Source organism: Erpetoichthys calabaricus, chromosome 6, assembly GCF_900747795.2.
Source record: "Erpetoichthys calabaricus chromosome 6, fErpCal1.3, whole genome shotgun sequence".
Taxonomy (NCBI): Eukaryota; Metazoa; Chordata; class Cladistia; order Polypteriformes; family Polypteridae; genus Erpetoichthys; species Erpetoichthys calabaricus.
This window is the reverse complement of record NC_041399.2, coordinates 168165282-168179990: the sequence shown is the minus strand read 5'-3', so window position 1 is coordinate 168179990 and position 14709 is coordinate 168165282. Positions and strand designations below refer to the sequence as shown.

The window sequence follows — 14709 nt, the reverse complement described above, 5'->3', positions numbered from 1 at the left end:
GTGATCGTGTGACGTGACTAGTCCATCAAGTCTCTGTGGCTACTACTGGTGGCACTAGATGTGCAGTGAACCTATAATTGTGCTGGGATGTGTTATGAGATGGAGGATAAAGATGAGATTTTGTCTTAATGACCTACCAAAATTAATCAGGTCAGCTGACTCCATGAATTCTTTTAAAAAACAACTCAAAACTCATCTGTTCAGGAAGGCTTTTAGCTCTACTTGACTTTATTACCCTTCTCTCAGTTTATTTCTCTGTCAAGATGCTAATGTAACCTGTATGTGTGCGCGAGACCATCAATTATGTTGTCTGTTTTTTTTTTCAGAATTTACTGTCTTAATCTTCTTTGTTTATTTATCTGGTTTGTACAATGCTATATACTGTATATTCTGCTGTTCTTTATTTATTCTGTAAGTGCCTTGAGCATGGGAAAGGCGCTATATAAATAAAATGTATTATTATTATTATTCTAAGTCTGACAGACCAGTTAAAAAGAAACTGAAACATTCAATGTCTTTCAATACGGATGAAAAATGAAAATGACTTACTACTTTTCACGGTCTGTGACATGGCCACAGCTATGTGTCCACTGCCTGCGGGAACAAGGTCTGTGCTAAAATATTCAGTGACTCTAATATTGCAACTAAGATGTCCTGTGGCAGAACTATGAGAGACGCCTTAGTTGAGAATGTGTTGGCACCATTTAATCAAGAGAGATCAGCCATCTCCAGCGTCATGTACACTATATATGTATATTTGTGTCTATGTAATGAACCTTTATCTTTATCTTGTTAAGCACACCAAATATGTGAAAGATGCTTTATAAATAAAATGTGTTATTATGATTATTAACAAGATAAATAAAAAATAAAGAAAAATCTAAAATGAACCCATCTATTTTAATATTATCTCTCCCTGGGCAGAAACCCTTTTGTGGATAGGTGAAAATTAGGAGTAATTTCTGGGAATATACTGCAGTACTTACTAAAACTACTAGGCTGCATTATCTGATAAACACTTCATTCAGGACCCAAAGTCTTTGAATAACTATCCACTGAATTTAAAACATAATTGTTTTTGGAGAGCAACATGCTTAAGCTATCTGGTACTCATTTTATATAATGTAAGAAGAGAAAAAGAAAACAGTAAAATGCGGGCCAATTCCATTAATAGTAAAAAAATAAATCTGAAATATTATCTTACCTCCACGATGGCATTGAGCGCAGTGTCAGCACCGATACTGAAATCAGTGCCAGGCACATTGTTACTAATGGTAGCAGGCAGCATACACATGGGGATACAAAGCTCCTCAAAGTGGAGACGTGCTTCACTTAACTGCAGCAAACTTTCATATGCCTGGAGCAGCATTGTAAATGCATTAGATCTGTACTGTATTGTGCATTATAACATATTTTTAATACTGGTATATACCCTACACGTGACTCTTTCCGTGTGATAGGATACCTGGCTTCCCATTGGCAAACAGGAGATAAAATGCAGGGGGTGTGGCTAAAATTCAGGTGTGTTACGTTAGATCTGAAGAAAGCCTGGTCCCGGTAAACAAGGGGCACACATTGGCACATTCACATCCCAAGGGAAACATAGAGGTTTAAGAAACATAGTGAGTGATTAGTGTACAGGAAAGCAGATTGAATTTTGGAAGGGGCAAAAGAATAAGTTAAGCCAACAATTATTTGTAATGCAAAGTCACTGACTGATAGAATAAGAATTATAACAAAGAATAAGTCTTAATCAGAAGCAAACTAGCTTTTTCAGTTATATGTTAATCTCAATGACTTTATTAAGATTAAGAAAAAATTCATATTTTTAGTGATTTTGAAATTTCCTTTACATACTTGATTTGTTTATTGTAAACATCAAAGGAATGAGATCTGCAGAGTCAATGCAAGGTTAAACGCACTGCTTTATGGTAGTTTCTTGAATGTATGCAACCCTGTGGCAACAACTGCCAACAAAGTATGTAATAGTTTAGTTTCTGGGGCAAACAGTGACTGATTATTTAACTGAAGTTATATAACTGCATTATATCCAAAAAGAAACTACCGAATTGCACTGCATGCACAAATGATTATTACACTTGCATTGACTGAAATAATATCAATGTTTGAAAGACATGCACAAACTAAATTAAGGTTATACACTTAGTTTGCTGCAACATTAGAAGGTATGCAAAGCAAATGTGAAAAATCAGTCAACACCACAGATTTGGTTAAAAGACATATGCCATCCACACAGGTATTAAGAAGCAATTCAGGTGCAGCCAAGACAATAAAAGTAATGTCACATGCCACCACACTGCATGCTTCAAGCACTACTCACCTGTAGACTTTGACAATGGTGTTCTACTGTCCCAGCATCACACACACAAGTGAAACTCAGTTGCCAATGATTGAATTACTTTTCTGAGACATGGTCACACTGTGTGCGCTGTTTACTGTAGCAGTGCAATTCTCATGAAATATTTCATGAATCACTCTTCTACAGCAGTTCCTTAAACAATTTGATCTATTAAGCATTATAATTCTATCAAAGATGAGCACACACATGTTCTATGGCACTGATGGAATACCTAGCAAGTGATGCCAAATACAGTTGAAGAGAAAAGTGATGCTGGTAAGTTCAAGCATTTTAATGCAGTGTGGTGGTCATGTTATTAGGCACTAGGCCCAAGACAGACTTACATCAGTAATAGCGTTCAGAGCTGTATCTGCACCAATGCTGAAATCTGAACCAGGCACATTGTTGGAGACTGTAGCGGGGACCATAACCATGGGGACACAGAACTCGTCATATTTCCCACGTGAGGCTAACAGTTCCGAGAGTCCCAGGTAGGCCTGCAGGGCAGAGCCACGTCAATCACAGATCAAAATATTAAAGGTAAACACATGGCAGGTGCTAACGGGAGAGCCATTTCCACCACAGCAGATAGTAAGACACAGAGAGGTACCAGGTGACATTGAAAACAAAAGTAAAAGAAATGAAGAAAGTGCATTATTCTACCTTCTTCTATAAAGACACCATCACTAAAATTAATAAGAACATTTAGCTAAACATTAATTTAAGGCTAAAAGCATCCCAAATGAAATCTGACATTTGCAAACAATGTAGGTAGGATCTTAGTCCGTGGTTATGCCTTGAAATGAAAAGCAAAGTTGCTCTCCACATTTCACTGAAGTCTTTAAAAGTTTCCAAACATAACATCTAATTACAAGATGAATTGTTTGACTAAGTAAAGAAAAGGATCAGTTTCCAGTGGGTTTAGGTTTTAGCAAAATGAAGAAAACATAAAAAATGGAGTGACAGAAATGGAAGCAGTGAAATGGCACTTTCCATGTTCAGCATTACTGCCATAAATCACATATTCAAATAACCCTAATATAGTGCTGATGATTAAAAAGATGCATGCCAGTGTCAAGATATACAAGTCTTATTTTGTAACAGAAGCAGAAATAATGCAAAAATACCAGAAAGCTATTACAGCCAGCATCCAGCAGATGGTGATGTTTCATCTGCTGCAAGCAATGGGGTCTTTCCAATGCAGTTCCCATGCAGTACCCTTGGAAACCAGCATTAAGTATATTGGGGTTTTTCTCTAGACATATGCACAAAAACTTTATGTTACAAATGTATTTTTGAAAATGATATTTTCTTTTTGTAGCTAAATACATGAAAATAACAAATATGAGTATTTTAGGTTGCAGTGTATAGCACAAATAGTCTGGGCATTAGTAGATTTTACTTCTATTTCCAGTTCAAGACTTGGGCTTATGTTAGTTAGAGCTGATTAGTGTTTATCTTTAATGTTTTTAATTCTACTTAGAGACAGTTTATTGTTGCCGCTGTTGTTCTGCACTTACTGTTTATCTTGTTTGGTATTTGAAATTATTATGTTGCTATCAAATGTTCATTCATCTTTCTGCTTTGTATAGAAGTATGGCTTTTATGTTTGCTAGCTGAACTTTTTAACAATTCAGCAGCTTAGTATGTGGATTCTGAATATTTCTGATGAACTAGTTTATTTGGACTACTGTATATTCACTATAATCACAAGTTGCATACAGTTTTTCCAAATCAAACAAATGGTAAAGTATTTACATCTTATCTTGAGCTCTACATATTGACTTCTCATTAAAAGCCATTCAAGCAGTGTTATGTGAAGATCCATTAACCCAAATCTTATTTAAAACCAAGCCATTTAAAAGTAGGCAAATGGATTTAAATGTGCAATGAATTACAAATGTGACTTTTACAGACATTTTATCTATAGTTAAAAAGCACAGCATTCATTACTTGTTAAGAATTTTAATTCATATTTATTAAAAGAGTTTAAATAAGACTATAACATGTCTTTTAGTCCTGTAGTCTACATACCAACATGCCTCTCTTGTGTCAAACTAGTAATTAATAAAGTATCTATCTATCTATCTATCTATCTATCTATCTATCTATCTATCTATCTATCTATCTATCTATCTATCTATCTAATATCTGGCATAGTTAGCAAATATTTGTGTGTTTTACACAAAAGAATGAGTATGTTTACAATAATTTGAATTTTATAATTCTTTCGCATTACATATTTTGAAATGTTCTGGTTGTCTGTTATTAATCACATGTGCGTCATCTTGCTCCACATTTAAAAGATGGCGGAACACATGCTATATTGTCAGAGTGTCGGATCAAATTCTTGAAAGAAATATTTTAAAATCAGTTCTTTAAGATTAAGCTATGGGCAGAAAATCCAAGTTATTGTAGGACCCTGCAACCTTTATTTTTGACTATGATTTTGTTTAATTTTGATATAAGGTTTAAACAATACGTTTGGTTCTGACCTTTTAGAATGATTACTGACATTTGACTTTGGTTCCCCCTTTAATTTAGATCCATGTCTCCCTTGTTAGTTAGCTCTTAATTAAATATTATCAACTCCAGCAACTACTGTATCAGGGTGTTCACAGCACTGAGCGTCTGGTCCTAAGTTGCTTAATGAGACTATACTGAAAGTGTTAAGAATATCATACCTTGTGGAGTGATGTTCACCATGAAAATTACATGAAATAAAAATTTTGAGTGGTCTCCCCAAAACTTTCTCGTATACTCAGATATGGGGATGGATATTTGAGAAGTAAACTGCCAAGACAATGATTATATTTTTATATTATGTACATTAAAGGCACATCAACAACAAACCAAATCAATAATATCTTGAACAGTTATAATAAAATTAAAGTTGAATAAATCTGGCTCTGCAGCTACATGAATAAAAAAGTAACACTACTGGTTAGCAGAAATAGCTGAAAAGTTGATAGAAATCTACGTTTTGTACCTAATACTTGTATGCAAACTTTTAGTTGACCTAACTGAAAGTGTTCTCAGGTTATCGTGTTTACATACACACACACGCACACACAGATACACAAACATAATTCCAAAAATGGTATTTTAGCATTCGGGGAGGTCTAAAACGTTGAAATGCGTCAAAATCTCGAGGTCAAATTTTTAGACAATTACAATACTTTCCCTATATTTCGTATACAGTACGAGAAAGTAAAAAGTAAAACTACTTCTAAGCTGCTGCTGCTCTGAAATGAATACTTTTCCCACTAATCTATAAAATAAACCAATTAAATAATTTACAATACAAAAACCAAATTAATTTTGTAAAGCTAATAATACTGTAATAATGCTGTTATAATATCATAAACTATATTGAATTTTGTTGCAATTACTATTTTTAAGGCTTACTCTGCATTAATTTAGATATGTTATGGATGTCTTATGGTTATAAAACAAATAAACTGACGAAGTTATTCCGTTAGAGAATGGCTTACAGTATTTCTATGTCACATGCGACTCTACGTCAATGGTTTCTCCGTCTTTGAAAGCACTGGACCATATACGTTTGACACTGTTACATGACTTTTTTATCAGCAACACTATACAGCATGACTAAGTGTCAAGCAATATAAATTGAATTACTTGCAAAAAACATTTTTAACAAACATTTCATTTTAAATTCAATAAAATTTCCTGCTGTACACAATGCAAAATAAACTTTTACAATATGTACCTTTAGGTATAGTTCTATCAATTATATATTTAATTGCAAATTAAATATCCTGAAATAATCTGTAATAATAATTCACCAGGCACTTAGTGAAGAATACGTACCTCAAATCCACCAATCACTAACAAGGCATTAATGTTATTTATTCGCATTTGTTCAGCGATTTTTTCAATATACTTTGCTGGAAGAGTTCTAGGGAAAGTAATACAATGTGATTATTAAGCACCAGGGAATCTGTTTCATTTTACTTATTCTTGTACATTCTAGTACTATGAAATTTACTGCTTAACACAAGCAAGTATATAAACATGAAAAAAATAGATTTCAGAAAAATATGAGCATCTGCAGTAAGTCTAGTGGACTTGAATTAAGTTCTTATAACCACTGAATCTTGTCATTCATCTCTTTTGGAAATTTTACCGTTTAGTAAGTAAGTAAACATTAAGTAACAATAATATTTAAATAAAATGTCATTATACACATCAGTGGTAGCACCACGGTTTTGTAGTAGTACTGCTGCCTTAGGTTCCCATCCTAGCTGAGGCACTACCAGAGCCGAGTCTGCATGTTCTCCCTGTGTCTCTCCTTATACTCAAATCTTTCTCCAACATCCTTAAAGATATGCAGGTTAGACAGGCTGATGATTCTAAATTGGCAGAGTGTGGGTGAGTGTGAATGCCCTATGCTGAATTTTCCCCAGTCCATAGATGATTTCAGCATAAGTATACAGCAGGCTTTATAGCCAAATGGTTAAGGAATCAAAGCAGAAACGCTAATGATTAATTCCTTACCACTGACTAACTGTCTGGCTGAGAGCGAGTCACAATGAGTAAGTTACTTGACCTGACTGTACTCAAGCCTGAAAAGTATAACCATGTGCAAATTTAGACTTCACGTCTATAAAATACCATAGAATGTTTATCCCCATCAAAAATCTGTTCATCAATTTTACACAGGAGATGGAGTAAGAATGAGGATAGGAGAAGAACCAATCATGGATATGTCAACAGGTACAGCACACTTACTCAGCTCATTTGTATGTTTCAGATTTTGGAAAACTGAGAACCTGGAGGTGGCCCCGTTGTACTTGGCAGGGATACTTAAACTCCCCACAATGACTACAGTTATTATATTATGTAGGAGCTCTAACCACTGCGTCACTGTACAGGCACTATAAATAGTAAAGATATATTTATAAATAGTGATTCCTTTTGTACTGCATGCTATAAATGAATATTACCACTGCTCTAATTGAAACTTGAAGGAGGCTGAAGTTATTCACGCATTGGAAACATTACACACAAATATTTTACTGATTATGTGCTTTCACTGTTACTGAGAGAAACACTGCTTGATCATGAAAGTATTTTTACTTTACATTCTTCATAGTTTCACTGTGCATGTAAACCACATATTTTAATAAGTCATGTAAAAGTATCTGTCATATCTATAAAAAAATTCAGCTGGTTTGAAAGAACTTGTAAAAGATGAAAATCTAAAGTATTTCTGTAGCAGTACAATTCAGTTCAACATAATGAAAATCCACCCATCCATTATCTTAACCAGTTAATATCACTGTAAGGTTCCAGGCAGAAGTGTGCCCCTGCAGTATATGGCATAAAGCTGAAAAAACCCATGGACAAGATGTTGGACAAGTACAGGGCGAACTTAACGACTTTAACAAATATAGTGGCATTTCTGAGTTGCCAACCTGACGTCTTTAGGGTGTTGTATGAACCTGACAATCCAACAAGAAAGCGAAAACCTAGCACAAACTTTGTCTAATGCAAGAATTAATATCCGGTTCACATGAACTATAAGGCAGCAACCCTTACCACTGTACAAATATGCCACCATGCAATCAAAATACACTCAACCTTAATGGGACTAGCTTAATCCAGTCTCACATGGCTGCAGCCAACCCAATCAACATTTGGCACAAAACAGAAACCAACCAGGGTGCCAGTCTGCTGGAGGGCACATTGATGTGAACACCCACTCTCACATATAGAGGACCAACTAAAATCCCCAATCAACCTAACCTGCACATCTTTATGATGAGAGAAGAAAATCAGAGTACCCAGAGAAGTCCCTTATACACATACTCCAATGGATGAGTTGGCTGACATTTGAATTCAGTCTCCTATGAGGCAGCTGAACTAATCACTATGCTTCCATACCAACCAAAAATAATAAGGCCACTCAAAAATAACAGTAACTTTAGCCAACATTATGTAAATACGTGCATGGGTTATTCTTTGAAAAAAAAAATGTAATTGTGCCTTTACCGTTTTGTGCCCAGCAGAGATCCACCTTGACCAGTCCAGCCACCTACATCTCCCCAATGAATCTCCTTTATCTTTTGCAAAGAAATAAAAAAGGGATTGTATTAATATGCACCGCGTAACTTTTCAAGCCTAAACTCATGTACATAAGAGCTCTATTTGTGTTAATCTCAACAATTATACAGTAATGATATTACAGTCTTTATAGTATAGTTCTGTGATATAATATAACATAACACATTTACAACTAATGGTTTTGTCATAAATGGTTTTAATCTGAAGATTAAGCTAACTTTTCTCTTTTTCCAACTTTAGTTTCAATTTTGGGAAGGGGCAGAAGATCTACTTGATGATCTGAGCCCTTTTTTAATTACTACCTTTATTATAGCTGCTATATATACAAACAGAATCAGAATCACAATATCTTTATTGTCATTGTAACAAATGAAATTAGGTGCAGTCCCTGCGGTGTCAAAATATAAATAAAATATAATTGAAAAAAAGGATAAAGGATAAAAAAGAAATAACATAGAACACAAACATTCAACATAAGACCTTATTTGCACATGAACACTATTGCGTAAGATGTCATTTATTGCACTGCTGCATTGGAGGTGATTAGGTGGCATTCAGTGCCCTAATAGCAACAGGGTAGAAACTGTTATTCAGTCTATTAGTCTTTGTTTCGATGCTCTTATATCTTTTGCCTGATGGCAACAGTTGGAACATGTCATGAGCGGGGTGTGAGGAGTCTTTTAAAATATTTTCTGCCTTTCTGAGGCAGCGAGAGCTGTGCAGTTGATCCAGAGAGGCTAAAGAACAGACGATGATCTGCTGAGCAGTCTTTATGATCCGCTGAAGTGTTTTCCTCTATGCTGTTGTGCAGCTGGAAAACCACACGCAGAGGCAATAGCACAGGATACTCACGACAGAGCAGAGATAGAAGGGCAGTTTTTGGGGGATGCTATTTTTCCTGAGGACTCTCAGGAAATAAAGTCTCTGCTGAGCCTTCTTCGCCAGCTCAGCTGTGTTCACACCCCAGGACAGGTCTTCCATGATGTGGACTCCCAGGAAGCGGAAGTCTGACACCCCCCTACTCACAGTCCCCTCCAATGTAGAGTGGTTTGATGTCCATTTTCTTTTTCCTGAAGTCCACAACGAGCTCCTTGGTCTTACTTGTGTTCAGGAGCAGGTTGTTGTCAGTGCACCATGCTGTCGGCCGCTCCACTTCGTCCCTGTAGGCAGATTCATCCTCCCCAGAGATGAGCCCCACCACAGTGGTGTCGTCTGCAAATTTGACGATGGTGTTGCTGTGGTGGGCGGGGGCGCAATCATGTGTGTACAGTGTGAAGAGCAGGGGGCTCAGCACACACCCCTGAGGAGAGCCAGTGCTGATGCTGATGGCCGAGGAGATGTGAGGGCCCACCCTAACCCTTTGTATGCGGTCTGTCAGGAAGTCTTTAATCAATATGCAGGTGGAATACGGGAATCCCAGGGCTAGCAGCTTGCCCACCAATCTGTGAGGGATGATGGTGTTAAAAGCAGAGCTAAAATCAATAAAGAGGAGACGTACGTAGCTGCCCTGGTGCTCCAAATGGCACAGGGTAGCATGGTGAGCAGCAGCAACAGCATCCTCAGTAGAACCTGTTAGCCTTGTAAGCAAATTGGTGTGCATCAAAGGTGGAAGGGATGAAGGACATGATATGACTCCGGACCAGTCTCATCAACACCGGGGTGAGCGCTACTGGCCGATAGTCATTCAGGCAGATTATGTGTGATTTTTTTGGTAACGGGAGTAAGATGGAGGATTTCAGACAGGGAGGAACTGAGGCCTGGGACAGTGACAAGTTAAAGATCTTTGTAAAGACCCCAGCCAGCTGCTCTGCACAGCTTTTCAACACACGTCCAGGGACACCGTCGGGACCTGCTGCCTTCCTAGGATTGAACATGTTGCTTTTAACTTCTGCATTCTATATATTCTGATGTTTTCTACATTTTCTTTTGAAGAAACTACATGATTTATGAGTACAGCAGCTGTTTCAATCACTGAATAAGCACTTTGAGTGGGCTGACTCATGGACTGTACACACATGTATTCTGAAACTATGTCTAGGTAACACGTTGTAAAATGCCTATCCTATGTTTTCTGTTGTACACTACAGTAGGAATTACCAAACTAACTCTTGAAATATGACTCTGTGTGTTAATCAGGGGTCAATTCTTGTCTGCACCGGAGCCCCTATTAATCAAGAATGTTCTTATTTTCTTGTTGCTTCATTTAATGAGCAAAGCTAGAACTTCCTTGTGAAAGTTTTTTTTCAGAATATTTTAACACATTTTTTTATATTTTATTCACAGGAGTGATTTAATTTTTATGTGGATCCCTAATAAAGCAAGTTAGTGAGAAATGATGGCACGACTTTAGGGCACACTACCATTTTTCCCAGTTTCAAATGATATTCCTTGGAAGCAATTAAGGGAAAAAAGGTTTAACACGCTAAAGATAAAGTGACATCTTTAAATGAAAATAAAATCCATAAAGAGAATAAAATGGTAATGCCATCCATTAATTTTCCAACCTTGCTTATTCTAGTCAGGGCCTGGGGATAATACACAGCATTTTAAATGTATGAAAGTAAAACAAATTAACTTAATACCATAGAATAAGTGATAAAATAAGAGGACTATTTGAATATGTCTTAAACTGCAAGAAGCAGTTAAATAAACTGATTTGAACAACAGTTATTTTGGAATTCAATAACCAAAACAGACAACATTTACAAGAAAACAGTGTTTAGTATTTGTGTGCAAAATGTAAGTAATCATAATGTTATTAACAAACCCTAAAAAGAACCACTACTTTGGAAAATAAGAAGACAAAAGATATCTTATTCCTAGTTAATTGAAACAGGTTAATCAAATGTCCAGTGACTGGGGATATACTCAAGTATACAGTTTTAATTTGTGATTAATGACTACAAAGACACTGTTTACTACATTACAGCATGCTTCCATAGTTTATGTGTACAAGTTAAAAAAATATTAAGTGATATAACTTGGAGACTAATGGAGCCGCCTTAACATCAAATGTTCCCATATTAATCTTACTTGGCATTGCAGAGCCCGTCACCTGAGGTCGTAATGCTTTCCCAACATTAAAGAACATTTAATGAAGTAATGTACTTAACCATTAAAATCACTGAAGAATAAAAAAAATCCAAACAAGTAAATTTCTTGTAGACTGGGTAAATATTTGAGCGCCTGATTATATTATTTCCTTCACAACTAAACTTTATAAACGTAAAAGATAAAGTGTGTGAAACACTGCATGCCAGCAGGGAATTTATAGAACCAGAAGGCAAGGTTGTACTGTACAATCTTCAAAACCCTCAGCATTAATATCCTCATTGATGTTGTTTTTTAAAGGAAACCAATTTCATCAGCAAGGAAACATTTCTTCAAACATAGTTATAAACAAGTTATAAACTGAAAAAATACTGTCAGTTTATTAAAAGCAGTTATGTTAAACTTTACCATAATGCAATATGCTTTACGTTCATTTCAAGGAAGGCAAAGTTGGAAATAAGTTTAAAATTCCTCATTTAATGTATAAATGTCACCACCGTTTTTTTTTTCTGTGTATACTAGTATTCCTTCTTAAAAACATGGTGGCAAAGGTGGTTTGTATTACATTAGTATTCAGGAAAAAAAAACTTTTACCAATATGATAAAAAAAAATGTGGAACACTTGTAAGCACATTTAAACATTAAATACATCCTACATAAAATGTGCAAATCTGTGCATGTGAAAGGAAACGGCAAATGTGATTTTATGTTGCATGGACTTGTATTTGAAGTGTTTGTGTGATAAGTGGCTTGTGGCATAGAGCAGATTTTAAATAAATAATCATGCTCAAGAACAGGCAGGCTTAGAATGGGCACGGGCCGATCACACACACATATTCATGCCTCAAAGTGGGCGAGGATTCCCACTTCCACCCAATCAAGCACAGCTGGGGGGAGGGGGGGTTAGAACAAAAGAGCAAGAAATGAAACAAAAAGAACCAGAAGGTAATAGAGGTTAAAGGAAGAAAAATTGTGAGACAGGATCAGAGAAGAGCCCAAGCGAAATGGAATGAAGGCAGGTGTTCAGGTGTGAGCCTTGGGGCTAGGTGTGACACGATGTGAGGTGCCTCCCGCAGATGCTGAGGGACATGGAGCAGGAGACATGAGCAGCATGGCATGGCACTCCAGGGATGCCAAAGGCCTGGCAATCGGGACCCCAGCCAGATTTTGAAGGTTCACTGTACCTGTCGAATAGGCGGTTCCTCAGTTGCCAGTTCCCATGACGGGTAAACAAAGGAGACATCGGCTTTAAGAAGGCAGCATTGGGGCTCATATTTTAGAAGAACTCTCTGGGATTTTAACCTTGCTTTTATGGATTTATTTATGATATTTTAACCTCCACCTTTTCTCATGGATTATTTATTTACTGAAGAATAATTTGAAGCACTGCACTGTTTTGGACACTGTTCATGTGGGTTGTTTCAATAAAAGCACTTGAACACTTTTTACGCCTACCCCTTACTGTAAGTGTGTGTCCTCATTTGCCCGGTTCATCTCGGTCTATGACTATCAACGGTGTCAGGTTCATGAGGCTCCAAAATGCAACAGGGAGAATGGAGCCAACCCAGACCGCAGTGTGTACTAAGTGAGCATACCCCTTTATAAATACTGCCCAGAGTGATGAGCATTTTGCCTGATTGGTGAGTTGATGGTGGCTTCATCATTCTAGTAACTGTACACTGGATAACTTTGGTTTGATAACATATGCATTTTTAAAGCTGACAGAAAGGACAAGTAAAAACTATGTTTTGTCTTGTTGGTGCTTGTCAGCAGCGTGAGTAAGAAAAAGAATATGCTACACTATCGGCAGTTCAAGCCAGAGACGTGAATACCTGCTATCAAACCAAGCTGAGCAGCAGGACATTAATAAGCATTGCAAATCATCGATATGTATGTTATTTGTTAAAGTCTAAAAAATATATGCAGATACATTATACAACAAGCTACCCAAACTGTCTGAATGTTTAACTATACCAGGATATGGATTTTTGGTCATATTGCCTCATCCTACCAACAATAATGAACTGGATGTTCTTGCTGGAGAAATAATGACACACTAGTTACTTGCGACAAAGTACATCATATGATACCTGTATGATTTTATGCCGCAATTTTTATTCATTTGCATCAGAAACTTTTGAGGGTTTTACTTAATATAACATCTTCAGCATACCACTACATTCTGAAAAGGATATTTGTTTATTTTCTTGAGTTTTGGGAAGCACTTCTTAGTTACTATGAGTCTGTTGGGTATTCTGAATGTCATTTTTAAGACAAACTGGACTACTATTTATTACTTAAATGATTTTCTTGTCACAGAGTGGAAAGATTTATGCCATACTGTTGACATCTGTATTGACTATGGGAGCATTTTTATATAATATTTTAGTTGTATACATCACCAAAGCACATTTTATACTTAATAGGTTCATGGGGTTAGCATTGTCACACAGAAAAAGCATAGTCAATATCTGATAGGTACAATGATGTCTTTTGGACATGTCACATTTCTACTGTTCACTTTTGTAAGTTAAGATGACCTAAACCTAACTGTTCACCATACTGTTTTTAGAGTAGATGTCACATTACACAGCTTCTAGCCGGTGGGTATGACAAAGTTGAAAATTGCCATTACTGATCTCATCACAGAGCATATCAGTTTATACAACTAGAAACCTCTGGGGATATCAAATTACCTAACTGTGAAGCACAGTTTCATGCTTTCAAAGAATCATGTGCTCATCCCTTTATCTTACAGCCTATAACGTGCTTCCTGATGCAGCCAGTGCTGTATAAACGGATAACAGGAACAGTAAGTTTAGCTGCAATCTCTGTCCTTTTTTCTTTTTTCCATTCTGTTGTAGTATGTAAAACATAAGACATCAGAGAGATGAGGTTCTCTTCTATTTGCGAGGTCCCAAACACCCATATCCCTTATTCTTCATTGCTGCATTATATGCATTACCAGCAAGCCCGCAATTCTCAAAAGAATCGCAAATCCAAGAATGGCAATCACTTTCTGTTCCCTCCGATACTTGGAGGGATGAAATATCATGGAGGGTGGGTGCGTCCTGGGAAAGTTCATTTAATTAAATAAACATATTTGTACTAAAGCGGTTTCTTTTTGGAGCTGTACAACGCCTTCGTTTATTGTTTTTATCCATGCAGTCTCTTTTTTGTTTTTCTATGGCTGTGTCATCAGCGAGAAG

General features: G+C 36.5%; 2 protein-coding genes across 6 annotated transcripts in view; one reads left to right on the top strand and one right to left on the bottom strand.

Moving 5' to 3' along the window:
* The window catches only part of pitrm1 (pitrilysin metallopeptidase 1), an 827899-nt gene that overhangs the window by 93883 nt on the left and 719307 nt on the right, over nt 1–14709 (top strand). The window lies entirely within an intron of this gene.
* Nucleotides 1–14709, bottom strand: part of pfkpa (phosphofructokinase, platelet a) — a 116480-nt gene that overhangs the window by 22356 nt on the left and 79415 nt on the right. For 2 of the 5 annotated variants that reach the window (XM_051929333.1, XM_028804105.2), the window contains 3 exons: nt 8378–8448; nt 6194–6281; nt 2704–2856 (listed from right to left, as the gene is read on the bottom strand). In XM_051929333.1, coding sequence (XP_051785293.1) covers nt 2704–2856; nt 6194–6281; nt 8378–8448 — 312 coding nt within the window. Of the gene's footprint in view, nt 1–1204; nt 1358–2703; nt 2857–6193; nt 6282–8377; nt 8449–14709 lie in introns of all 5 variants that reach the window. The other 3 variants (XM_028804104.2, XM_028804102.2, XM_051929334.1) reach the window with 2 other exon arrangements.